The sequence below is a fragment of the Varroa destructor genome, unplaced genomic scaffold (assembly GCF_002443255.2).
Source record: "Varroa destructor unplaced genomic scaffold, Vdes_3.0 BEIS01000001.1, whole genome shotgun sequence".
Lineage (NCBI taxonomy): Eukaryota > Metazoa > Arthropoda > Arachnida > Mesostigmata > Varroidae > Varroa > Varroa destructor.
In genome coordinates this window covers 71319751-71346339 of record NW_019211454.1, presented here as the reverse complement: position 1 = coordinate 71346339, position 26589 = coordinate 71319751, and the positions used below count along the sequence as shown (strand labels likewise).

Here is a 26589-nt window from a genome sequence, read left to right as displayed (position 1 = left end):
TGGATGACGGTAAAAGTAACAGGGTAATATAAATAAATAAGCCAACAAGGGATTATCTATATCTATATTATAATAACGAAGCGAACAGCCGTGGTAGTAAAATGGGCTACCTCGACGAGCCCCGAAACGCCAATCGATCGTTTTATATTTGAAGGGCCTGAAGCGATAATTTTTGAGGTACGTTGAAGGTCGCTGCCAATATCATCATATTCGACCGCTAAAACAAGTTACTTACTGTACAGTCGTTCGTGTATGTATGTCCACTTTTTCTGCCCACTATATCTAGCTAGCTGACAGTATTGTTGGCGAGTGAAACCATTTTGAGAACATGCGTATTGTCTTAAGAACTAAGTGTTTTAGGAACGTCAAAGATAGCCACTAAATAGCCGAGATAAAAAAATTGCGCTTTCTTACCTTTTTAGCTTGTTTGGCTTCTCCACGACACTTCAGTCGTTTTTAACTCCACCTAGGCGCAGTGGGCTTCAATCAGGGTTTGTTGATCGTTTACAAGCCAAACGGATAACTAGATTCTTCTAATAACGCATTAGCCTCAATTATCTCTTGAACGGTGCAACAAGTATTCGTCGTGAGCGAAGGGAGCCTAGCTTGATTGGGGCAGGAGCGTGAACGTCGGTACGGGGGCTATAGCGGGGTTATTGGCACAAAAACCCCCGTTTCTGTGCTATAGTTTGTTGGCGTATATGATATCTCATATTCGGCTGTGTTCACTACAAGACGTTCGGGTGCCGGTCGATGGTCTGACGTAAATTCAAAGGCTCGATAACACAAGCGGGAGAGGGTATCTTGTTATAGCCATGTTTCTACCTATGAGGACGTACCAAGCAAATATGTTCACGCATGGAGTTGTCATTATGCCGACTGATGCACGCCAGCGCATTTAAGAATCGGAGCACCAAAGTAAAGCCAATATTAAAAGTCAGCGCTTAACAAGCGCGTTCATGACCATTGTGTCAACACGAAACAAAACATAAGAGTTTGCTTTTCACATAGTAACATAGCACTCTAACTGTGTAGTTTTTCAAAAGCTCCGTTATCCTGACCTGTATACCACAAATTTCGTTCCACACGTCATTTTGTGGTGAATAGTTCGAAAACAGAATTAGAGAACCCGGGTTATTGACCCAACCAGAAAAAAAGCATTGGCCTACGTACAAAAAGCTCGAAGGTGGATTCAAACAGATATCATATGTGAGGGCCTGTTCGAGTAGATGAGGCCTGTGCAGGTTTTGCCCTCCCTATCAATAGACGAAGTTGATAGACCTTCGTTGAGCACTGTCAGTCTCGTCAAAAGCGAGTCTTGTGAAGCGTCTACCCGAAGCTTAGCGGTGTCCATCGCAACCGGTAACAGCACTAACAATAACTGTTCAGAAAAAATGACGTTCGACTCCGTAAAAGATCGAAATAGTGGTCGTGAAATTCGCAATTTTGGTGAGTGATCGTTGCGCCTTGGGCGTAAGTCTTTATCTAAGATGTCGAAGGGTTGATTGCAAGAATAATTGAGACAACTAACAAATTCAGACGACAAAGCAGATACGATTTTTATACGTTGCTGATACGAACTAGCGCGAGCCGTTCACTTAATTGTGAATTCAACGAGCTACACATTTGCAATGGCACTATCATCTTCTATAGACAGATCAACAAAAAAAAAGTCACTTTTATCGAAATTATCAGTAAATATTAAGAAACCGCTTGAAAACGAGCGTCATATTATATTATATTCGCAATCCTCCGAACCAAAGTCCGACCCCGATATGTCTCTTCTAGTCGGTAAGTAATGAACAAATTTTTTACAGCCTGAGTCACTTTAATTTAATCTACCAACTTCCAAAAAAATACACGAATCTGCTCTGAATGTAGTGTTCTCTTTTTCATACGTTCTGCAATATGTAGATTAAGTATGTTTGATAAACTAACAAACATTTTTTTTTACGGAGCTGAGATTATTATGGGTTTATTGTATCTGCAGTTATTTTCATAAGTTGGCCAATATGTAATATAAAAATGTACAATACCCGATAGAATATGTGCAGATTACCGTAAATATCATATGAACTTACGAAGAACGTTATTTGGAGATAGAAAATTGGGTGATAGCACCGTTGTATATAGCTTGAAGTGAACTTGCGCTTTCGTATTTGGGCACTCGTCAATAGCAGTGTCGTTTCGATCGCCTGGGTTAGTACTCCAGAGTTCGGTACGTGGTTTAACGAAAGAATATTTTTGCTCCAATTGTATAATCATTTCTTCCGGTGGTCATCTATATTAATAAATATACTTAACGTGTCGATTGATATTTCGGCAAATAGTATGTGACGGGTACACAGTACGCAACAACCCAGACATGATTGTATAAAAAAATGCGTGACAAAAACGGTATAACAACTTTCCATAGTTCACTGCGCTGATTTGTTTATATGTTGTCATTTAGGTAATTGTTGAAAGTCGAGCTAGATGAACATATGTATTGCCTGGCAGTCTTAGGAGCACGTTATGGTTCAGGTTCGAATCCGAGCATAGACACACTCTGTTTCATCCTGGAAGCCAGTCATCCGACGGAATGCATAACGGCGGTACCTAACATAGTGTATACTGGGTCGGAACCTCCTAGTTCTGTAACAGAGTCGCGTTCCATGCAGAGCATTTAACTGACAAGTCTACTTATTTCCGTAATATATATGTGCAACCCTATATGTCAATGAAAAGGATAACATTAATATATGAACTTCTCTGGCACTCGCTCAGTGAGTAATCTCTCCATCAAACCTAGATTCGCTCAACGTGTTTGTTCGAGAACTAATGTTATTTAGTAGGCTTCGTTGCTTCAAAGTTTTGTTGGACTTCAAATCAGTTGAGACCTTTACAGGTCTTTTTGCAAACTGAACAATAGTAAATATATGTTCAGTTAAGCGCTATTATTTCAAGCGCTAGGCTAACGGAGCATGCATAATACTGAGTTGTCGAATCATTAATTTCCAGCTAGATGGGTCACGTATGTGTACATATGTATATACGGAGGTCAAATTGGACCGATGTCACCTGGAAACGAAGTAGTAAATGTGCTAAAGTTGTTATTATTAAAATATTGTTAATTTAAACTTCAGATAAAATACCTTCAAGGTGAGTGGAATTTCCGGGAAGATTTACTATATTTCAAAACTTTACCTAACTTACGTTTAATAAAAATATGTGCTGTTAAAAGCCCTGTTGTTTTCAAGAAGGGATCCTCGGGGCCGCCGATTAATCACAAAAAAGGCTGATAAAATTATTGCGCAAAGATGGAGGAAGAATGTCATGTAAGTGGCTGTGATAATTCTGCATCCACCACCAAACAGTTTTAAACCGTCTGAAGTCACCCGACCTCAATAAAGAGCACGACGTTTGGGTGCCACCTGAGTTGACACAGGGAACCTCACTTCATAGTATCTCCAACCGCGATCCTCTACGGGAACGCAGCGAAACCGAGTTACATCTAAAGCGGTGGATCATGGTAGAAGTGCATACGACAGTGATGTACGAAAAGCTAGGAAAGGTTTTGTGACCCCATTTTGACAACGAAGACGACACATGGTGTTTAGTGAAATAAGTAGCATCTGCGGTATAGCTTAGATCTTGCACTATCAAACTATTATCTACTTAGCTCCCTGCAGAATTTTCGTAATACCGCGAAGTTTTAGTAGAGGGATGCAAAAATCGCCCCGCAGTGACGGGATTATGGCGTCACTAAAAGAATAGCAAAAGTTCGTCGATCATAATGGTCTTCTAATAATATTTTAAAATTAAAAAGTACTTGTTTTCGTTTTGGCCTAAAAATTTCGTTTTGACAACCAGATACTACGCAAACGGACATTATGTTCGGCACAATCACTTGGGTATAGGTGTGTAAAAATATACTTTCAAAAAAAGTATAGAAAATTTAATTAAATCCACAAGATTTGCCACCTAAAGTGTCATTGCAAATCGAAGGGTAAGCTGAGCTGTCGAAAGCAACTATGTTAAGCTTTACGGTTGATGGACCATATAAATACGGTTTATTATGTGCGGTCCAATGGAAACGATCCAAGCTCATAGAAGTTTCGACTTCAGCAAACTACGATGAGCTCAGAGGTGATTTTGGTTTTTTTTGTAGCCCCAAGGTTTATCACATAGTGGTGCAGGCGTTGTCAATGGGAAGTAATCAATGCGTCAATAGAACTGCCCAATGTCTAAATATGGAATCATTGTTTTTACACTCATTGATGATTGCATTGCTCTCCTAACTGGATGCTATTCTGCAATTGCAGGTTGCCTTTGAGCCTGCATGTTTGTTGAACACAGTTTTCATGTGAGTGATATTTAAAATCGAGTTACCGAAGAGTTGTATATGCACCCCAGGTGAGGCCACTAATCAAATGTTTCCAGAGTCACCCTTGGTATAACTTGATTAGGAAATATCTATTAGGCAAGTCGAGGACATTTTAGGTATTTATGCCGACCTAGAAGTATTTTTTTTTTTTTAGAAAACTGACTGTGAATTATCCTTCGTGAACGGCTAAGCAAGCAAACAACCGCAGCTATGAATTAAGTGTAAACAAGACACAACCTATTTATATCTCTAGTATTTTCTAACGAACTCAATTAATCGCAAATTAAATCTCTGCATCCTAGACCCGTTTGGTACAGACTTCCTCCAGACGCTAGAGATTTGCCCTATGCATTAACCTTGGGGTTTATCGAAGTGGAGTTCTCCACAGGACGACGTCCTTGTCTTTATATCTTTGTATTTTATTCGTATGAATATATTATTTGTGTCCTTTACAAGGTATATTCTCTAAATAGGCAAGTGTAGTTTCTGGCGGCGCTTCAATATGCCGCAATTAGAGCCTTTCAAACTAGTTTCGTTTTATCTGGTGACCGAAAGACAATCAATATCCGAGCAGTAAAAATTATCCTTTGCCATTTTGGTGAAACCTTACCCACGAATGAGCATTTAAGGCCGGCAGCATTTATGTGTTTTCATCATTAGAATTTCCTCCCAGCATATTTCAGCTTGCTATTACGCAGCTTCGTTGAAGCATACTCGGCCATAGATTATTTTTGCAAAGCGGATCTCCTGAAAGGATGAATTAACTTCATTCTTTTTGTCTTACACAACACTGATTTAAGCGCTGCATATCAGGAGTCAATAAAATTGTTTTCAGCCTACTTATGTCTCCAATAAAGGATCCTCTAACTCAATTATTAAACCAAGCTGGACTCATAAACTCCCAGGTAGTAGTTGAAGAACCTGTAAAACTCCCGCAAAACAATTCTCATTGCCACACCGAGCTAATATGATCAAGTCAATCAAAATTCAGTTCATTTTACTATGAACTGGCAGTGCTTAGACACCACCGATGGCTGAATACCATTATGAAAATAATCCCACATATGGAAACCCCTCGTGATGTTTTGAACAAACACTAAACAGTGTTCTGGACTAGGTCACATTATAAATCTAATTGAAAAGGTGAAGCTTGATAATAATATTACCTAAGTTGGCGTCCGGTGTTCATAGTTCAACGGGGGCAACTTTTAACCACGACTCCGTATTGCACAAAATCGACCTCCTCAGCAGCGGAACGGAACAGACACTAGGAGGGCAGGAATAGCGGGCAAGGTACAAGGAATAAACGAGTGTTCGTATGCTATTAAAGCTCATAGTTTTAACTAGTCTCGTAAGAATTAAAGTAGGCTCGGCAGGTCCGAGTTGCCAAAACTTCGGCTGAAAGTATCAATGAGGGAACCCTTTTTTTTTTTTTTTTATGTGCCATTTGGACTACTAAATCATATAAGAAAATTAAAAGAACACTGGGGTGTCAAATACATTCGGCTAACGATTCGTTGTTCCCTTACGGTTTTGAGAGTATATATATATATATATATATATATGTAATTAACAAACAGTGAAATCTTCAGCTAAAGCTTTTTCAGATTCACTGATTTAACCTGAAACAACGATTGTTAATTTCATGTAGGTTTGTAATCAGTTAAGAGAAATGTAATGCTTCTTCGATAAAAATTCGGTTTAGCATTATACTATGATATATTATAAATGACGTTCAATTTTGTGGAGAAGGCCAAAAACCTCGTTCACTTCTCTACAACAAAGCCTCGCGAAGGTGTCCCTCCGTAAAAGGGTATGTTCACTTCTATACATATTTACTTATATCAATTCCATTAAAGCGTCTCCACCTATAATGCATGTCCTTTGCTTGTGAATCCTGTAGTGCTGCCAGATCGGATGGTTCACTATGGGAGATGACGGTTTTTTAGTTCGTAAGCTTTAGACCGAACGGAAGCGCTGGCACAGCAGATAGCAGCGATCATAGGACGCCTCTTCTGATTCGACAATAAGTTAAGGGCAAGCCCAAAAAAACACGTGCAAAGTCGTCAGTTTCGTGCGGTTAACACCTAGTTACACTTTATAAGACGGCTAAAGAATATACTGTGCAGAATTTTTCGACTTATAACACTAGAGAGAGGAATTTCGCAAGGTAATCTCAGGAATCAAAAACGCTAAAGTTACTCATCGTTTGTTATCAGCTTTAAGTGTTACCTAATCTTTTTTAAAACATTTATTTCGATCAAATACTTATAATGTTAACGCTCGTTATCGTATCGTGCATCTATCTAAAATGATTAGTTTAGCCTCATCACCGTTAACCACTATAAACTAGACTAAATAATATATATCTTGTTTTTGACTGTATACTGGCTACCGATTCGGTCCCGTAAAGGTATCAGTATTTGACCTTATATCGTTCGTTCAAAATTGGCAGTATTCAAATTGTCCCATTGACCCAGAGCTGCGACACAGCAGTATTAACAGCCGAACGCGTGGTGGAGATCGATTGTACATCTGCAACGATGCGATTCTCGTCTTGACTATGGTGAAAAATATACCGTACGGTTGTACTCCAGCCAAAATCGAGATGGATATAGCATTTTTCGATGTATACGACGAGCAGCAGTTGACCAAGCAAAGGTACCACTGGCGGATACCTGCTGCAAAGCGTAGCGCTCTAAGCGCCGTAGCTTCTTTGATGAATTTATCCCAAGTGATTTGTGTAATGATGAACCTTTGTAAAGATGCAACCCAGCATTGAAGTTCTATCAGGACGCGAATAGTTTTATGTTGGTAACATTGTAGTGCGGTCTTGTGTAGGCCCTTTTCTAGGTCAGGAACTACCGATTGCATTGCCCAAGTCTTCTAAGTGGGACCTGACTCGTGTAACAGATATCTGGGTTCGCTTTATAAAAAGTGTAGATAATTAGATTCATGTAGATTCCATGCTCGCTACAAGTAGGATTTGAATATTAGCAAGGCCTTTATCTTTCACTTTGGTATTAGCCTACCATTAAAAATGATAAATTAGCTCAACAAGTATTATTACCATACAGCTTACCTATATGATTATCGCCGAGTTCCCTATCTTCAGGCGCTTCCGGTTGGCGTCTGCATCTCAAGTTGCCTGCCCATGCCTATTTTACTCGAGCGCTCTTCAACGACTTGTCTATTATTCATTAACAACTTGTCTATTAATTCATTGTTTTCGACCAGGTCTTGTTATTACAACAGACTTCATTTACTTCATCAACTTTTTTTTTGGCCAGAACTCATCATCAATGTATTATGCGTGTGGATTTCTATCACGCTCCGGCCAATTTATCCACTTCAATTCAATAAAATTATACGCAATAGCTTCAAGTGTTGTAGAATATATGTATCCGACCGGCTGCTTTCAGGAATTGTTTAAAGTAAACAAGCAAGGAATGTTGTTCTATTAGTAAGGAAACCTCGTGTACATCTAATTTAGGTGGATGTAATGCGCTTATTATTTTTCCAAGCCAATGTCATACTTTAATTCTATAATTTATAATTTTGTACGCGTTGTGGCCATCTTAGCTTAGTTCTGATGTCCGTTCGACGTTGTTTCTGACGCTAGAAAATGATCTCTAAAGAGATAATAGATACTCCGGGTATTTTCGATTTGAAACGGTTGCAGATATGGGGATCTAGAGTGCATATTTACTCTCTACATCGTGTCTTATATCCTATAACCTATGTATTGTTTACTAGGTACAACCGAAGTATCATTCAAATGCTATCTTTGATAAAGTATCATCAAAAAGGACGGTGTACTGCCATGCGCATGTCGTAAGACCTTCTTATTTTTGTACCCTGTCTCGCAAGAGTAGAAAAGGGCTTATCCACTTGCAGCTTCTGTGAAATTTCACCTCAGATTTGTAACTTGAACCTAGACCCCAAGTTGCCTAAAGTTTCCAAGACGGAATTTCGACTCTTATTTGGAGAGCAACACTCTCATTTTCTACTAGCCCGTATGGCTTCTCAGTGCTTATTAGCCTTGGAAAATAATATCGAGCTATCCTATAATAATTTATCTATTCGACCTCGAATTTTTGCTAATTAGAGGCTAAAATAAGAAGGAAGCTACGGTTTCCTTTGAACAGTTAAATGAGGATATCATTTAATAGAACAGGAGTTATAATAATAACACCAAAAGTGCCACTCTCCTATTTGGTATACAAGGACCGTAGCTAAGGTCGTCCTGTGTTAGCAACACCATCTATGGATAAGACGTGGGTTATTCCTACATAGTCAATTATTGTACATAGAAGAGCCACTTATTCGTTGAGATTCAGGATCCAAGAGCGGTGCTTGTTGAGACAGAGTGTATCTGTCTCATCGGCAAAACGTGTTGCCTGAACTAACTGATACGGGTGCCAATGACAGACGTATCCTGTTCATGCACCCATTTTCAAACGATGCCCTACCTTCCGGAATTCTCTTGTCAGACGTCTGGTCCTTGTATGACTTTTGCATGTACTGGTCCTTGTATGAAGAAGTGACCAGAAATATTACATGAGGATGAATTATGCCGGGTCCCTTAATTGCATTCATTTTCGTTAAGCGGAAACGGAAATAATCATTTCTACAAACAAAGTTTTATAGTATGTACGATTTGCTGTCACAGCTTAGTGCACAGATTTAATTAGAAGCGGACGATCCGTATGACGTTTGGCGCCATGTATCACCACGACATGATCGACTTGTCTCGCTGTTGCAACGCGCCTGGTGGCGTTTATCGATTCACTGAGTACCGACGATCATATGTGAAGACCGACTCGTCGCCAATGAGAAATCTGGCAAAACATGAAAACTCGCTTCCAAAAATTGACGACCCACCCGCTTACTGGCACAGAGACAAACTCAAACAGCGAGAGGTAAGGCTACTGTAATCTGTTGTTATGGATGTTAATTTTATTTACTCTGAGAAAATGTCCCAAGAGAGATGTTGCATTTCGTTGCTAGTGCTCATTCAATATGTTCTGATGAGACACTTCCGCAGACACTTCAATTATTGCCGGACAACTATACTATATACTTGTAATAGAAAAAAAATTTCACGGACGTCTCGTAGAAATACTATTTCGCAAAAGTTTGCAATGGGTTTAGTGGACTCTACGAGCCTCGTCGGATTATGACTATTGTTTTGTCAAGGAGACTTAATACTTTAAATGTTGGTTTACGCTCTGTCAGCCACTAAAGCGATAGCTGAAAGCGGAAAAGGTCACCCTTTGAAAAATCGAAATTCAATAAACAAGACGTAATCAACATATTCAGCGATACGAAACATGTGAGCAATGGTGAGTACGTCAAAAATGAGGTCCGGCAAAGTTCGTGGCCGGCGGAAATCGAGCCAGATTTCTTGACCGTAAAAAGCCCAGAAGTATAACTGCAACGAAGCTTTCAGGTTATGTCAACAAATGGGTATGCATACAGTTAAGCGACTTTTTTCAAAGTGCCGTCTCAGTGCTAGGTATAATGTTTAAAGCAGTGGAATCTATCGTTCTAAAGCCATAGGCAAGCGTTGAGGTGCGAGAGACTTCTAATACTAATTGTTTTTGAAAAAATGTACCACGGATACTTTACGAAGATTCCCTATTGCAAGCAAGATAAATAGTATCAAAATAAACTAGCTAAATAAATAAACATTATCTACTAGTTCCTAAGCCGTTCTACGCTATAGGCTCTGCGGATGACATAAAATGCTAATGTATGTCGCTTGAGATCACCATAAATACTGCTACCGAAGTCCCACAATGACGAAAGATTTCTGTCGTTTTTAGCTGTTCAGATTTTCTTCGTACGACAGAGGCAGATTTATTTCAAAACTTTCACAGACAGATCTGAGAGGGTTCATCCTGAACCATTGTAACGAGCAACTTATACTGATGATTGATCCTTTCACGGATAATCTACACATCTTCACTAGTTCAAAATGGTGAGCGTTGCTCGTAATATATGTGCTATTTCTTGTAATGATAATGATTATAAAGCCAAGGATTTACCTAGCACTTCGTCGCCGCCGCCGCCGCCACTCAAAAAGCCGGCCTTTGGCTTTCTTACTTAACATCATTAGTTGAAGTCATTAATATACAGAAGAACTTTGCCCCACAGAAAAGCTTCGCAACAGTTATTTACAAGCTGTCGTAATGGGGCTATCTAATAGAATTGTCTATGTCATGAGATAAAATAGAAGATGAAACAGTCATTCGAAGCTGAATACCATCGACACACATTGATCTAAATCTGTCGGAACGAACAAAGTGTTTATATTGTGACTTCTACTCCCACCATTATTATTGCTGGTACTGTTTGGAATTAGTGGTAATTAAAATTGTTCAGCTGTTGCTCGTATTATTAACAAAATATCATTATCCCAACTGCAAAAAGACCCGCCGTCGATTAAAAATAAATACCCATAAAAGGTAACACGTTTTAACTTTTTCCGATAGAAAAGTATGCCTATTTTACCGAGCTTCAGGCCATTTGATCGACAAACATTGAATGGGAAATTTACAAACCGTTCATATCTGTTTAACGCATATAGTTGAAAATAAATCGCCTTGTCCACATAAGTTCTGTTGATGTTTTCTAGTTATGATAGGTGTGCTGAACTTTATTTAAAGGTGTTGTACAGCATTTTGTTTGGCAAACCTAACATAGTCGCGATACACAAACATGTAAACTATAACATTATGCACATGTGAGAATTTGCAATATCCTTAGCACGATTTTGCACAGCCTTTATTCAATTCGAGCGCTAATACTTGTAATCACAGAAAAAGGCAGACACTTTTAGGTCATGTACGTTCAAGTCTGTTGTGTGACTGGGGCATTATTGAGCAGGCTCTTTGTCGCAGCAAGGGTGCACCGATCCATTAGTGTCCGTCTTAGAAAGAAGCCAGGTCCTTTTGAAATACGACCACAAACGCATCATAAGCAAAAGTCTAACGTCTTTCCGTCGAACGGACTCTTACCAAAGTTATAAACCTCCTTGATTATTTGAAGCCAACTATATGCCTCGTAGGACCTGAGATGCGCAAGTTTTTTCTTACATCAGAACGGGCAGGAGACGACAAGAAATTTACCATGAAACAAAGTGGACGCGTTTTGACGATTCTGACGTTTCTATAGGCGCCCTGGCCACTGTAACGCGAAGACGAACGCAATGGCTTGATCTAGTAATACGGAATTAAGGAAGGCATCAAAATGCATAGGTCCGATAACCAAATATCTTTAGTTAAACTCATGGTAGAAAACTCGCGGTAACTTCTCCCGTCATTGGTAGCCGCTACGAATTGGCGAGTGGATGACAATCTACCTCATTTTATAGAAAATCATCTACGATCTGCTGTCAAGAGATTACTGAGAATCGTTTACTTTGTGGGCTAATACATATATTTTACATTACCTATCGTATACGGCGTCCTTTGTTCTGCTCTTTTAGCGTACGAACAAATGATGCATATTGGGAAAATAGCAACACCTAATATCGACTATCATGGCTGTTTCAAAACTACGAATGCTGCATTGACTCGAACGCCGGTGACAATGTGGCGCCTAAAAAGATTTGCTTTGCTTATAAAAAACAAGGGAAGCTATAAACATGTTTATCTCCTTTTTCCAAGAGAAAAACTCGCTTGCACTCAAAAAATATCCAATGTTGCTGTTGGTCCTCCACGTACCGTAGCTCTTTAATCATTAGACGACATATTCTAGATGAGATGCGCGTAATAGCATGTGTGGCCTTTTGAGCATTCATTGCGGCTAATCACTCCTTATGCCGTTTCATAGACAGGCGTGCAGATTCGTGCAGTCATTAATAAATCGATGATTATTTTACGGCAGGTACATTTTAGCTTGGTTCAGAAAATGAGTGTGGTCTGAGCTGAGGACTTGACATAATAAAGCTAATGGAAAACTGGTATCAAATGTGATTCGGGGACCAGTGATTGGTTCTTAGATACTGTAAATGACTCAGGGATCTTGGCAAACTTGAACTTTGCCTATAGTGAATCTGGTGTTGTTAAAATTGCTTATATCTGTCTAATTATTTAACTGTTTTAGGGGGAATGGGGGGAAGCAGGTGCTACTAGTAGAGTAGATGACAAAATTTGTGGTCCGAAAAGACGCAGGTCTATAGAGAATTCAAGTGTTGTTTATGTCCTACTGATTATGATATTATAACCTCTGTCGCAGTGGATCTCTATAGATGATATTTTTATTTATTTCTATCTTTATATCTCTTAGATCAGCAGTAAGATTTTTCCTGCGTGTAATTCGAATGTTGTTGTTACATCAGGACATGACGAACATCAAAGCTTCACGTGTTAAAGTCGCGTCTTCATGCTACTAATAGGCACCACAATGAATTTAGGCTCCTTATGCCAGGAAACGAATTTTTAAGGTTGCAAGAGTAGTTTGAATTCGCAAACGGACCAATATCGTATCTGTAAACGCAACTATTGGGATCTGGATGCGGCGGTTTGCGCCAAGCCTATTTGTATACACAAGGTCCTCGAATGAAGAGATGAATACGTACGTAATAGTGTCGCATCACCAACTAACATCTAACTAATAATTATGACCAATCGAACTGCTGACAATGACAAACTCTGCACACGAGGTACGATTACTTTATATATCTATACGTTGCCATTGTCTTAAGCACCCTGTCGGGAAAAATGAGGATTTCATATTATCAGAAGCTGAGATACTGTTTCTCTACTGGCAATAGGGCTCTGGAGCTTCAGAATTGATATCTTACTGTAGCGTGAATAAAAAAACCTTACGAAGCATACATACTTCAATGAAAATAATGCTAATATGCAAGGTGTTCAGGGGTTTCGTAGAGACTGGAAATACTGTTCGGTCAGTCGAAATTATTTAATTTGTATTGAATGCAGCGTTAGAAGTGATGTTGGCAATTAATATTCACTGTGTGACGCAAAGTTATGCAAAGTTTAAATAAACGTATCCTTTAATGTATTTGTCAGTTATATATCAATCTCTAAATTCTGTACGAATATAGATACAAGGAATGCCAACATTTTGTAAACCTTAATCTCGAAATCTGTCTCTGTTTGTGACTCGTGTGCCAGACTTAGATCCAGGAGCTGAATTTTCAAAGAGCCCAGCGGCACACGAATTCCTAAATCTCTGATATAATTAATAGATCAACGAAGGGTGAGTGTATTAGGAACGTAGCCTAGTTTATAGTTACTGCTTGTGGCATGCAGGGAATTACTTAGGGCTTTCAGTTTATCATCCGCCGTGTCTACGGCTAAATGTGTCTGGGAACAGTTGTCTTCAGTTTTCAATTACCTACTGGTAGCAATGTTAACTAATCTTCACGATCTCCCGAGAGCTTTACCCGATGTCGTAATGTATGGGCAAAGTTATACATTTCGTAATTCGATGTTTTATGGCTGTTAGGGATTGTGGAAACCTTGAATATATTACTGCTATGCGCTAACGGTGGGACCGAAAAGTCATCTTGCCTTGTCACTTTTAACTTTACGTAAACTAATAACGTGGTTGCGACCTTCATCCATGGACGAGTTTTAAGAGTTGAACACACTCGCAGTGTTATAGGTAAATGTAAGCTTTTTGTTAATCTAACTGAAAAAATCTAAGTTGGTATGTCTTTTTTTTCTACCATGTTTTACTATTTCATTTTCAGCCGATTCTCATGACAATGATGTCGGCGTTTGCGGTTGGATTCTTACACTGGGATCACTTTTTCTAATCGGGGCAACTTTTCCTCTGTCGCTATTCTTCTGCATTAAGGTCAGCTTAAGTCACTTTCTCTATCTTGATCGACTGTATCTTCGCCAAAGGCAAAAAGGGTTAATTAATGTAAGCGTATCCAAATAACTTACGACAACTTGGATTGTAGTACAGCGCCAAAACGGCAGTACACGGGCCAAATCGGGTACACAACTGCCAAACGAAGAAATAGCAAACAATTAATAATTGTCCAGTAATAGCAGCAGAACTAGTTATAATCATCATAAGCAGAATGTTGGGCATGTTTCTCCACGGACGCTTCTTGAAATCGTGTCGTTATTGGCATTTGGGTAAACTAGGTCGTCCAAGAATACGAGCGCGCTGTGATCTTTCGATTAGGCCGACTGCTTTCCGGTGGATCTAAAGGACCCGGTAAGTATATCCTTCGAATATCGGACATCCTCAGTTTTACTAAAATATGCATAAAAAATAAACCAGTTCACTAACGATAATCAGCTGGCTGTCAATGAGAATCACCCCATATTAACTGAGCCTAAACACCATATATAAACACGTCATTGCGTACGCGTCACCATAGAAGATTAACTAATTCACCTTCACTGCATAGTTTCACTAATCATATAGACCAATAGGTGATACGTAGCGTTTTGATGTCCTAGATGAAACATAGTTACAAACTAACGATTTTCCTTTGAGCGAAACTAACCGCAGACTTAAGTGCCATGATAATAAACAGAGCGCAACGAGGAAACATCAGGCAAAGCTAGTGAGAAACCGCTCAGACAAATGCTCCTACCTCTGTGGCCCATTATCGAAGATGTATTAATGAAGAACGAAGGTACACACTTACACAGAGATGTATATAAGATTTAAGATGATCAAGAGGTGGGTCAATATAACTATTCTCCAGCAGCCAATATGGACTTCGCGGTACTGTATAAGCCCGTCTCCGAGACAGTCGATTCCCACCCTCAGAGTATCAGTAGAAGCATACACAGCGTCTGCATTCGCTTGCATAATCTAATTCTGATTTCTTTTCAGGAACGAGAGACCATAAAGTTGCATAAAATCAAAATTCTCGCACAATAGTAACGATATGTGTTAAACTAAGTTCCCTGTCTGAATAAGTAAATAGGTATCAAGCTGAAACGTAAAGTTTCGCCTAGGAAAAGTCATCCTCATTCTTGAGAATCGAGAGAAAACTGAACTTTATTTTAATTCTCGATAAAGACACAGAAAACGTTGAGTGGTCAATTTTTCAAGTAATCCTTAGCGTGTCAGCGAATGCACAGTTCAAAAATAGGCTTGTATTCAGTATCTATTGCACAACTTTTGAGCCTCATACTGTAATAGAAATACGAGGGGTACCCCACTACTGCTACACGTGAAGACTGGGATAAATAAGATGCTATCGGTCCCCCTAACCGGCGCTTACCCTAAGAATTTACAGGAATTTTCTTCATTATGCCGTGTATCGAAAACTACACCAAGGTTCGTAGAACTATAGTTGTTTATCCGTGTGGCACCTTATTTTTCGCTCTTTTCACACGACATCAACCTGATTTAATTATATACGAATATCGATTCCGAAAGAAACTATTGTCAACGTCCAATGGGTGCAATACTTATTTCCTATAAATTGTCTATGGTGAATATGTTTAAACTGTTAGATTCACTTACGGCCGATAGCGACTGACTATATGTTACCATTTAACTAGGCAACATGTATTGTCTCTTTAGGTTGATCTGCGAACTTTGACGTTCGACGTTCCTCCCCAAGAGGTTCTCACAAAAGACTCAGTTACCGTATCGGTCGACGCAGTCGTCTATTACAGGTTCGTTCACTATGGGAGCTAAGATAAAGCAGGAGAAAACTCTCCATGATAATTTCTATATAAAGTCAAGTACGTGTTTGCATCGATCTATCAGTTAAATAGTTTAGCTTTATTTACAGACGTAGCTTTGTTTCCACAGCGTTTGGGCATCGCAGATTTGTCTCTTCGTCATTTTCCCGACTCATACTCACTCTGTCACGACCGGAATAGTTTTAACTTCTACACTACCATGAGAGACCATAAGTTGACTTCTATGTAACTGCGAAGTGTGTGGACGTTCTTGCACGTTTATCTGTTGAAAGCCTGTGGAAAAATGTATATTGTCGTCGTCATCATTTAGTCACCCTCGAGCTGACAGGAAATGTCATCGACCTTATTATCACTAAATTCCAGCACGAATGGCTGACTGTTCATCTTTCAATCGGCTCTTTAAAGGGGAAAGCATGCGGTGATTGACCGCTGACGTAAAATCATTTATGCGCTGTCAGAATAGCGCGGTACAATTCATTGGCGAGTGGCCATTTGCGTGCCTGTAATGAACAAACGATTGCCTACAATGGCACCTACGCTTAATGTGCAAGATAGGTCTCTATTGCGCCGATGCTGTTGCGTGTTTTACAGTAAAGGAAACTTTGACCTTAGCCAGTTATTTGTCGTTTATCGGCCGATAGGCAAATGGCCCGTATAGGTTTTTACCTGGTAACTTACAGTTCATATACGACCATCACCACGATTTGATCATTCAACTGGATTTCAAAGCAAAACATAACGACTGGCTATTCTATAAATGAGATTAGCGGGAAATTTTCAAGTTTTTTTATCCTTTACACGGAGAAAGTTTTGGGCCTTTTACCAATTCTGGACACATGAGGAATCAAAATAACGCATGCGTTTCTTTAAAAACAATAGATTATCAAACTTTTGTAGAATAAATGTATTTTATATTGTAGATTTCAATGTTTTAATAGAAATTTAACGCCGGTAATCTATTTGATTTTTATTCCTTCTTTGCTAATCTGTTCCATCTCGTTTGGTGCCTTTATGAAAATCAGATCTGATTTTAAAATCCGTAACCCATATAGCATTTGATTGGAACATAACATAAGTTGTGGTTTTTACGCAATGTCCTTTCACATGTTGTTAAAGGACATCATCGAGTGTCCTGATGTCTTCTGACAACGCAATTAAGTTAAACGCCGCTTTTTCCGTCCACGATTATCCCTAGACAAAATGAACGGTGCAGTATATCTATCATAAATGTATCCAAAGTTAAAACAAAATTCAATAGAGCATATAGAAATAACACTGATCTTCTTCATTTCTACGAACAACTCAAAGAGACACTTAACAGAAGGGAGAACCTCCATTTTTATTTCTTTTACACCCAAGCTAAAATTGAGTTTGCTAGCGAAGCTCGTTAATTGAGGACAGATTTACACAGTGTGAATGAATGAGTGAGTGATGTTCTACTTAGTGATTGAGAACCACCGTTTGACGACGCGTAATCGATTGTTGCCACCGGTCCTCAGCAGACGAATTATTGCATATTGTTAATAATGCCATGATAACTGAATGGACTTCGGCAATTTCGGTGGCGGAAGGCAAGCAACATGAAAGCAAATGTCGCAGACATATTGATTATCGATGACCAAACGCACAGATCATATTCAACAAGTTAGATACATTACATCGGCTAGGTCTGCAATAGCAGATACTAAACATGGAACACAGAGTTTTAGAGCATAGTGATACGGAACGAATTGTAGCCGATGCGTTGCTTCGACACATAGCAAAACCTCAATTCCCATAAAGTCTAGCAAAATTCAATGCTACAAGTACTGCCCAAAATAAAGAACATGCAAAGCAGAATAAATTTCCTAGCTAACACGGTCAGAATGTAGACTCCGGCATATGCTTGCCAGTTACCTGAACGTTTTCTCAGTCTTTTACTAAGAACTTTATATAGCACGCTGATTTGCATTTTGGACAATAGGAATCGTTTAAAAAGAGCCATTTGACTGAACAACCCCTTATTAGAACTTTTATTATGCCAGTTATTCTCATCCTGAACCTATATATATATATATATATATATATATATATATATATATATATATATATATATATATAACAGGAATGCCAAAGACATTGTATCAAAACGCCATTGTCACTCATAAGCGAATCTTTCAGATTAAAAGCTCCACATGCTTGCAAGAATCAATAATGCCTGCGGTCTGATAAACAGTCTCGAATATCTTACGGATGGTAACGAAAGAAGAATAGTGTTCTGCGATGCTTGTCTTCTTTCCGCAGTAAGCATTCGAAAAAAAAGCGGAATACTTTTCGTCGGATATAACCTGCACAGTGGTGCTTTAAAAACCTACTTCTTGATTCTTCAACCTTAGGCAATTGCCCGTGCAGAAAATTTCTAATTAATTTCACATGGTTATTCGGTAATGAGAGATAGCCCGTGTGTACCGTGCTCACTCATTCCTGGCGTGCTGCCACGCTTAGCCGATTATTATCTAATTAGTTCATATGATTCATTATGAGGATAGTGAGGAAGATGAGGTAGTTGTCTACCAGCCACACAACCCGAGATTTAATAGTTAGTTTCTACTGCCAGGTTATCGTGCTGTTATGGCTGATGTGTATTATGCATATGTTTGTATGTATCCTATATAATAGACATACGTCAATTTTTCTTGAACTATAAAGAAAACGTTATGAAGTATAAAAATAAGCTCAACTAAAGGTTTGTCCTGATCTATTTTAAACACCGAAAAATCCTTTCATTCGTTTGTCTCAAGTTACAAAACAACGTCAAAAATTGTTATAGCGTAGCTACGTTTATACCTTCCCTGTAGCAGTCTCCACAAGCCGTAGTCGGTAGCAATCAAATTTGTTTTTCTAACTCTTGGAAAAAAAACCAAAAAAAAAAATAGGATCATGCCACAAGAGATTCGTTGTTAAGACAATAGTTTTTTTTTTTATTTTTGAGTAGCGATAAGTTTACTGACATTTATGTTATTTTTTTCCGTTTTGTAGAATCCAAAACGCGGCTGTGTCAGTGGCCAATGTAGAAAACGCACATCATTCAACAAGACTCCTTGCCCAAACTACTCTCAGGTATTGTTCGCTCTATTCGATTGTAACAGTAAAAAAAAAAATTCATGAAAATGAGAAAGTTGGTTTTGTGCAAAGAATAAACAAGTCTAAATACTTTTTCGAATAATGGCTAAGTTTATCAAGGATATATTTTACTATGGACAACATTATGTAAAAAATGATCAAGCGATCGAAGCCTGGATGTCAACACTAGGCGACTCAGTCAACTTCTGCGAACGATAATTTATAAGCACGACCGATTGACAACGGGCCTTAATTATGTAGAAATGAAGCATTTTCCCCTGCTACAAATCATAGCCGAATTTGAAAATATTCGTCGAAGCAAAGTTTAAAAAAACGAGGTAAGAAACACATCGAGTAATAATTAACTGCTCCCATTTAGATAGAAGTCAACCTCAGCTTTACCGAAAGCTGTGCTGAACAGTATATTGCCGTTGACATGCTCGAGTAGTCGGAAGGAAGCTACGTTCAGAGCGACTGGTCAGGAGCTATTACTAGAGAAACTAAAACACACGCTATTGAAATACATTTGCAGGAGAAAGAACTGCTAAAAACTAGGAAAATTGTGGGTTGTGTAAATTACTCAGTTTGCTTGTATGCGAACGTTGCCCGATGACATTGTTTAACGCAAGGTGGGTACTGGATGCGCCTACCATTTAGCAGAGTAGTAACTTGCCTATGTAGTCCATGCTGCGTTGAAAAAGGAAACAGGCATTTTTTTTTGACTAGATTCATAACTTTCGATGCGACTTGCATTGGCCATTACAAAACCTCCGCTGAAATGATGATTTGCGTCACAATAGGAAGCAACGAAAGCTTCTCAATTGCGGAATTCGATAGGAAAGATAATAGCTATCGCCCTATGGCAACGATTTCGGCCGGCCAGTTATCCAGCAGTAGAGCGATAAGGGTCGATTGCTAATATGACTCGCTGTCCTGTTTCAAGTTTGAGAAATATTTCTAAATAATTAAGCGTTTTTGTGTCTGGACAACAATGTTCACTTTCTTACCTCATTTTTATAACGGTGTGAATACAGCAAAGTTCAGATTTACTATGTTCATGTCGCTACCCCTTCGCGCTAGCTAATACCTATGCCAAAAATTAATTTCTATGAATTAACTCACCTGTTCGCAGAAGTTCACTAGGTCACACAATAAATATACCGTACTATAGTATGATCTATGCGTTGTACTTGTTTTGTAAGCACTATAAATTCGAATACCAAATAAACGTCTTTTTTCTTCAAAGGAACATGCTGGGCACGCGTAATCTTCATGAGATTCTCGCAGATCGTGAGCAAATTTCGGCCACAATGCAAAACACCCTTGATGAGACGACGGATGCTTGGGGAATCAAAGTCGAACGCGTGGAAATGTGCGTATGCACAGTATCCTAGCCCTTCTCCGTATGATTCATGCGGTATCGTAGTCCATACTATGAGGACAATTTTACGCGCGGCTTATGGGATAGTTGAGGTTTACACAGTGTAAGAATAGGCTTTGGTAAAATGCTTAGTATACCCTGTTTGCGTATCTAGTATATCGTGTCTGAAATTTATTTTAGAACACGTCTTGCGATCGAATATAAGTCACATAAGGGTTACAGTCAATGGACCATCTTGTCTACAGACATTTCATTGTTGTGATATTGAACCGTTCAGTTTGAAATTTCGAAAAACGAGATTTCAACGATTAGAATGCAGCATATGAGGTCGGCCTTCTATTAAAGCAGGAGAGAGGATATTACGGCGCTTCTGAAAGATACGCGGCTGGAGTTGGGGCATGCGCTTGAAGAGATCCTTAACGATCCTTACACCCTGACCCTTAGCGACCTAATATGCATAAACCGGAGATAGGGCACACTAAGCCGCTCTTTTGGTACACGGAAAATTCTAATGGAGTATGCGGGGTAATGCTAAATGGACGTGTCAGTGGTAGTGTGACCATGGCTGTTGTAGAGCGATAACCTATGCAACAAACTATGCCATTTCCGAAACCGTCTCGGGCTGTAACTACCTCCCAATGACTGTGCAAAATATTATACGATTGATGATGATTGTTAAAGGCTTTGTATCGGTGAGATACAATCTAAAAATCGCTCTAACACATCCAGAGTTGACTTGACCCTCAGCGATTACCGTAGCCGTGCACTCTTATTTCTAGATAGGAATACATGAAGGTTCCGGACACATATATGAAATGATACTTATGCGCAAACGATCAGAAAGTGTTTGACACAACGATGGCCGTGAACAGTGCGTCGTGACTTATGGGTTACGCGTAGGGGCATCTTTGCGCTGCTGTCGTCGGTGTTACTCGGTATATCATTCTTAGTTCTGGATATTCTTTTTAATCAATTCTAACTAGCCTTTATTCAGTTGAAGGTATTCACATTTGCTCCGGGTTACAAATAATTTCTACTATTCGATATAGGGGAATATTGCATATTTCTAAGGTGACGTAATGAGTGAAAAATCAGCTTGAAAGAAAGATCTATTGATCAGAAATATTTAAAATACCCCCCTATCACAGTTGTCATTATATGTCTGAAACGCAAGCCCTGTAAAGTACTAATCCAAACTCAACGCAATGTCATTGTTATTTAGCGCCCTATCTAATACTCAGATTTGATAATAATAATAATATACAGCCCATTTATAATTCCTTGTACATGCATTTTTTATGCATGATATAGGTTGAAGAAATACGTAGTCCTAATGAGCTAGTCGTTACTTATAAGTCTAACTAGGCAAAGATTATCTAAAGCAGTACATGAAAATGTTTCTATTGGTTGTAACATGAAGCTCCTAATTGAAGATTACATAGACCTTCTTTTTACATAGACGTAGATCTTTAATGCGATGGATGCGTTTTTTTCACGAATTTTTCAAATAACAAAGGCTTTCTTGATATGGACTATTGCAGTAAGGATGTTCGACTCCCGGTTCAGTTGCAAAGGGCAATGGCCGCCGAGGCAGAGGCTGCACGAGAAGCCCGCGCTAAGGTGCACCTAATATATAAGCAAGAGTTTTACAGTGACAGAAGCGATCTTCCTCTAATGAGTGCTGCATTGCAATATAGCCTATCACTACGTTAAAGTGAATTTTTTTTTTTTTTTTAGACGATATTATCCTAATTTGTAATAAATTCCGGTAAATAATTAAAAACAAATTCTATAATGTAATTCTTAACCAAAAACCTGTGATTTCCTTGTATTTATTTATTCATTCATTTATTCGGACAGGTGATTGCCGCTGAAGGGGAACAGAAATCGTCCCGAGCTCTTAAGGAAGCCGCTGACGTGATTGCCCAAGTAAGATCGTCCCTGTTTCTTAGTTTCCACAGAGTTTCCATTACGCTTCCTTACAAAGTCAGTAGCAACCCCACCACGTGTTCGATAGGTAAATGTTTATGCATATTTCTGATTACGTTTTGCGCGTTCACTTGGCCAAAGCGAAGAGATCAGTGATGAAAATCTCATCTCATGTCATGTCTGGCCAAACTCTTTTATGTTTAGTCACAGGCGAAGTTATCGCGGAGGCCTATGATACGAGCCTGATGCAATCCGCTGGAATATAGTAGCAGTTCTGAGCAATTGAGCGAACTGTTTAAAATATACACACCGCTAAAGAGGCAATGTGTCACACGCTGACCGTTCCTCCGAGTCGCGTTTAGAACGGCAGAGATTAAGTTCGCTCGGCGATGCCGCTGAAGTTATCCATTAAATTCGAACGCTGCCGATCTTTGTTATCGTTACCGCTCGAATCGTTGCGGCCATACGGTCCCGGTGCTAAATCTAGACAGTTTAATCAAACAGTGTGTTAGGAAGTCAGTCCTATACGGTATTATTTTTATTCAAAATAATGAAAAAACTACTCATATGCATTAACGGAAAATCCAAAAACTATAATATAATCCTCATTGTCTTTACACTGTTTGTTTGAGCGAATGTTGCGGTCTGTCATGTCGTGTGCTAGGCCGTTCGTTTCTTTCGCTGAATCATTTCGCTGACTATTTATAATGTGTATATAATGTGTTATATCTATACAGAGTCCGGCCGCTCTGCAACTGCGTTACCTACAAACATTAAATACCATATCCGCAGAGAAAAACTCGACCATCGTGTTTCCAATACCGATTGACATCATTCAGTCTTGGACCGGAGTACGCCATTAGGTGTGAACAACGCAATGAATATGACCCCCTTCGATATCCAATGGAATACTCAAAAACAAACTTATTATTGAATTGAACTTACGAAAAATACAGTTTGACGGTTTTAAGGTTGCCTATTTCAAAATATGTGCGTGAAGGTAAATGATTTTCACAAGAAGCAGAAAAAGATTACTGGAGGTATAATCTTCTACAAGAATCTCTATAGGGAATATTTGATTCAGGTTGGAGCAGCCTAGGTACACTGTTAGAACGATAGTAAATATTTTGTCCATGCAGTGATCTGGTTTGTGATCATATACCTCACTTGAACGTCTAAACAACCATATCCGAGATCTTTCGTTTGTCATTATGTATTGTCTGAGCGGGAAAAAACTAGGAAGGAATATTCGTCGCTATTTCCAACCGCGTTAAACATAATTGCGTCGCCCCATTTATTCAACGAACTGATACTCTGTTAGCATGCAGTAATGATTAATCCCACCAGAATGGTTACGTATTACACACAAACAAACAAACAAACAAACACACACACATAACACTAACGAGATAATTCTGAAGCACAACTTTGAAAAGCGAATTAAATAATTACGTAAATTTGGGCCGAATTTACCTATATAGGGCTCATCTGTGCTAACAGAACGGTATAAAATATATCCTTTCTAAAAGTTCAAAACTAAGTTTAGCCCTGTCGCCATACTTCAAAGCGATGCTAGATGTGAATTGTTTTCAAACGGAAATAAATACTTCTATGACGAACGATAATTTCTCATTATCAATATAACCTATTGTGTCATTTATACCACAGTAAAAACCATGACTATCGCGACTAAATTCTGTACTCTTCGATTGTTTTGCTTCATAGAATAATTCTCATATGCAATTTTGTGGCCATTCCTAACCGAAAGCAAAAAAATAGAAACAGGTAAAAAAAAAAAAAAAAAAAAGAAATGAAATTTTCAACAGCTCTAGCGTCTGTATCATTTAGCATTTAGGATTCAACCAAATTTAAACCTGCTATAATAAAACCGTGCTATAGATATAAGCAAATATGCTAGATAAAACATAGCATTTAGTATCGATACAAAGTGCCCGCCTTACACTTCGATTAACTTCTGCGAAGGCTGATTATAAAAAGCAAAGTTTTGCACTTAATTTCAGTATAGAAGTGTGGAAAAATGGTTTATTTAATAAAAACCCAAGACAGAGGTTATTTGTTGTTGATGGAAATATTGATTTGAATTCCTATTGAAGATTTTCAATCATAAGCTGTTAACTTATAAAAAATAATGATTGACTAATTGATTTAAACTTGGATTTTTGTAGCGAGACATATTACGTTAAAATGTAACCGTTTTAACTGGAAGTTGTATTTTTAAATTAGTATTGTACACATACTATGATAATCGCTAAAAGGTTTATGTCGGAACAAAACAAACACTCGATTGCTTGATGGCATGACAGGAGAGAATACTTTCCATAGCGACTTTCATACAGTAACTTTTGCTAACCAGCTCAAGATATATCCATTTTAGCTAAGCATAAACATTACACTGATTTCGATACGAAAAGCTACATGGAAAAAAGACTATATTACAAATCTTCTCGTTATTTTTTTTCCTCAAAAGTGTGTTAAAGCAAGCAGGCTATAATGAAATGTTTTATTCGATTGATCATCTAATTGGATTATTTGGAACGTATCCTATATGGCCATAGTTTATTTTTCCATAACATGTTCCAATTAGCAACCCCAGTGAAATCTTTGGCTTAAGATATCTGAACGGTTCCGTGGACCATATCCATAGATCATATCGGAGGATTTTGGCTATGGTTATAAGTGATTGACAGTAAAAGCACGACGGTTGTCACGAAACCAATATATATATATATATATACTGATATAAAACACAATATCATAGCGAAACTTTCATTGAAGATTTTACCTTTATAATAATTTTTATAAAAAATAAATATAAAAAAAATGTATTACCACTATAATAACATGTGGAACACAATATTCTATTTGTTAGTATTCAATGTGATTTCTATAGAGAATGAAGGTTTCGTTCAAATTAATTTTAAATTACTGTACATGAAACCGATGTCAATAATAGTTGATGACGCATCATTATGATATGTATACTGCTTTCGAGGGACGAACATTGAAACGCTCATTGAAACTCAAAGCCATTTATCAACCAACAATGCAAGAACGATCCTCTAAATAAAAACAGCAAATCCAAATAAATAAAAACAAATATTTCTCCAGTCTTTAACGAGAGCACCCGGCGTTGTTTATAACACAAATAGCACCTCTCTCACGGAGCACAGTAGCGAAATCATATAATAAGTTGCAATTGCATCCAAGATATGTTTTATTTAACAACTTAATTTTTATTTATTATATATTTTATTTCAATATATTTATATTTTGTCAAACTTCCTAGAAGTATAAATTATAAATTAGGTCATCAATAATAGCACGATGTTTTAGATGAACCAGTCTTAGTATCAAGCATTGGAATATGTACCAGGAGATCCTATGTATTAGATCCTGTTGATAAACAAACATGTTCCTACTTATTTCATGGGAGTTTATCAATTTATTCATTATCGGAATCGTTGTTCTATAGTGTAGCGCAGAGATATATTCCAAAGTATATTCAGCTATACTTAATTTTTGGTATAACTACTGGTAGTGATATAGTCAATCTTTTCGGATGATCCACTCCGTCACCCAAAAATGCTATTAGTAACTGTAATTCTGTAGCGGTCTAACTTGAGCTTAATACCGAACTTGATACGCCTTGTTTAAGGATCATCCGCCTAAAAAGCTCCAATGGAACCTTTTTAGATAATTTTCATCGCGTTTGCGCTACGTTCACACTCAACACACTGCGATACTCGTCTCAATTCGAGAACGATAAATGCCCCCAAAACGGCTTAATACTGTTTGAGCACATTTTTGCCTCTATTCTGCTTTTGATTTAATACATTTTCTAGTTCTATGTTCTCACTTTTATAAATCGGATATTTTCTAATAGTAGCCTTTATTCAATATATAGCCAGATAGCGCCTTTTATAATAAGTATTTTACATACATACATTGGTCGACTTGAGGCATAGACGCCCCGGACTGGGCGTCCAACTATTACATCTCTCTGCTGATTAGACTCCCGTCGACGTATTCATAGAGAAAATGAATGTAATAGCAGAAAAGTACGCATCAGGCACTGCTTGATTCATGCATAGACAAAAAATGTCCTGCAAAAGCACTATGTATAATATTAA

The 26589-nt window shown here is 38.3% G+C and overlaps 1 protein-coding gene across 7 annotated transcripts; it reads left to right on the top strand.

Moving 5' to 3' along the window:
• The first annotated feature begins 864 nt into the window (after positions 1-864).
• LOC111246305 (band 7 protein AGAP004871-like) lies at positions 865-25556 on the top strand. Of its 7 annotated transcripts, none has more exons than XM_086977264.1 (10): positions 865-1449; positions 14094-14200; positions 14500-14572; positions 15603-15652; positions 15902-15996; positions 19045-19125; positions 20375-20500; positions 22051-22129; positions 22370-22438; positions 23176-25556. In XM_086977264.1, the coding sequence occupies exons 1-10, from the start codon at positions 1230-1232 to the stop codon at positions 23299-23301; spliced, it is 1026 nt and encodes a 341-aa protein (XP_086833390.1). In that variant the 5' UTR covers positions 865-1229; the 3' UTR covers positions 23302-25556. The 7 variants fall into 7 exon arrangements, with proteins under 7 accessions (XP_086833390.1, XP_022651405.1, XP_086833389.1 ...); XM_022795670.2 differs by having other exon boundaries at positions 866-1449; positions 15612-15652; XM_086977263.1 differs by having other exon boundaries at positions 1230-1449; positions 15612-15652; positions 22370-22526.
• Positions 25557-26589: the final 1033 nt, after the last annotated feature.

Excerpts from the sequence above, each read along its gene's own strand:
- LOC111246305 (XM_086977262.1), top strand. The coding sequence starts at position 1,230 with ATGAGGCCTGTGCAGGTTTTGCCCTCCCTATCAATAGACGAAGTTGAT. Across the intron at positions 1,450-14,093 it reads TCGTGAAATTCGCAATTTTG|CCGATTCTCATGACAATGAT; the intron begins GTGAGTGATCGT and ends TTTCATTTTCAG. Across the intron at positions 15,997-19,044 it reads GACGCAGTCGTCTATTACAG|AATCCAAAACGCGGCTGTGT; the intron begins GTTCGTTCACTA and ends TCCGTTTTGTAG.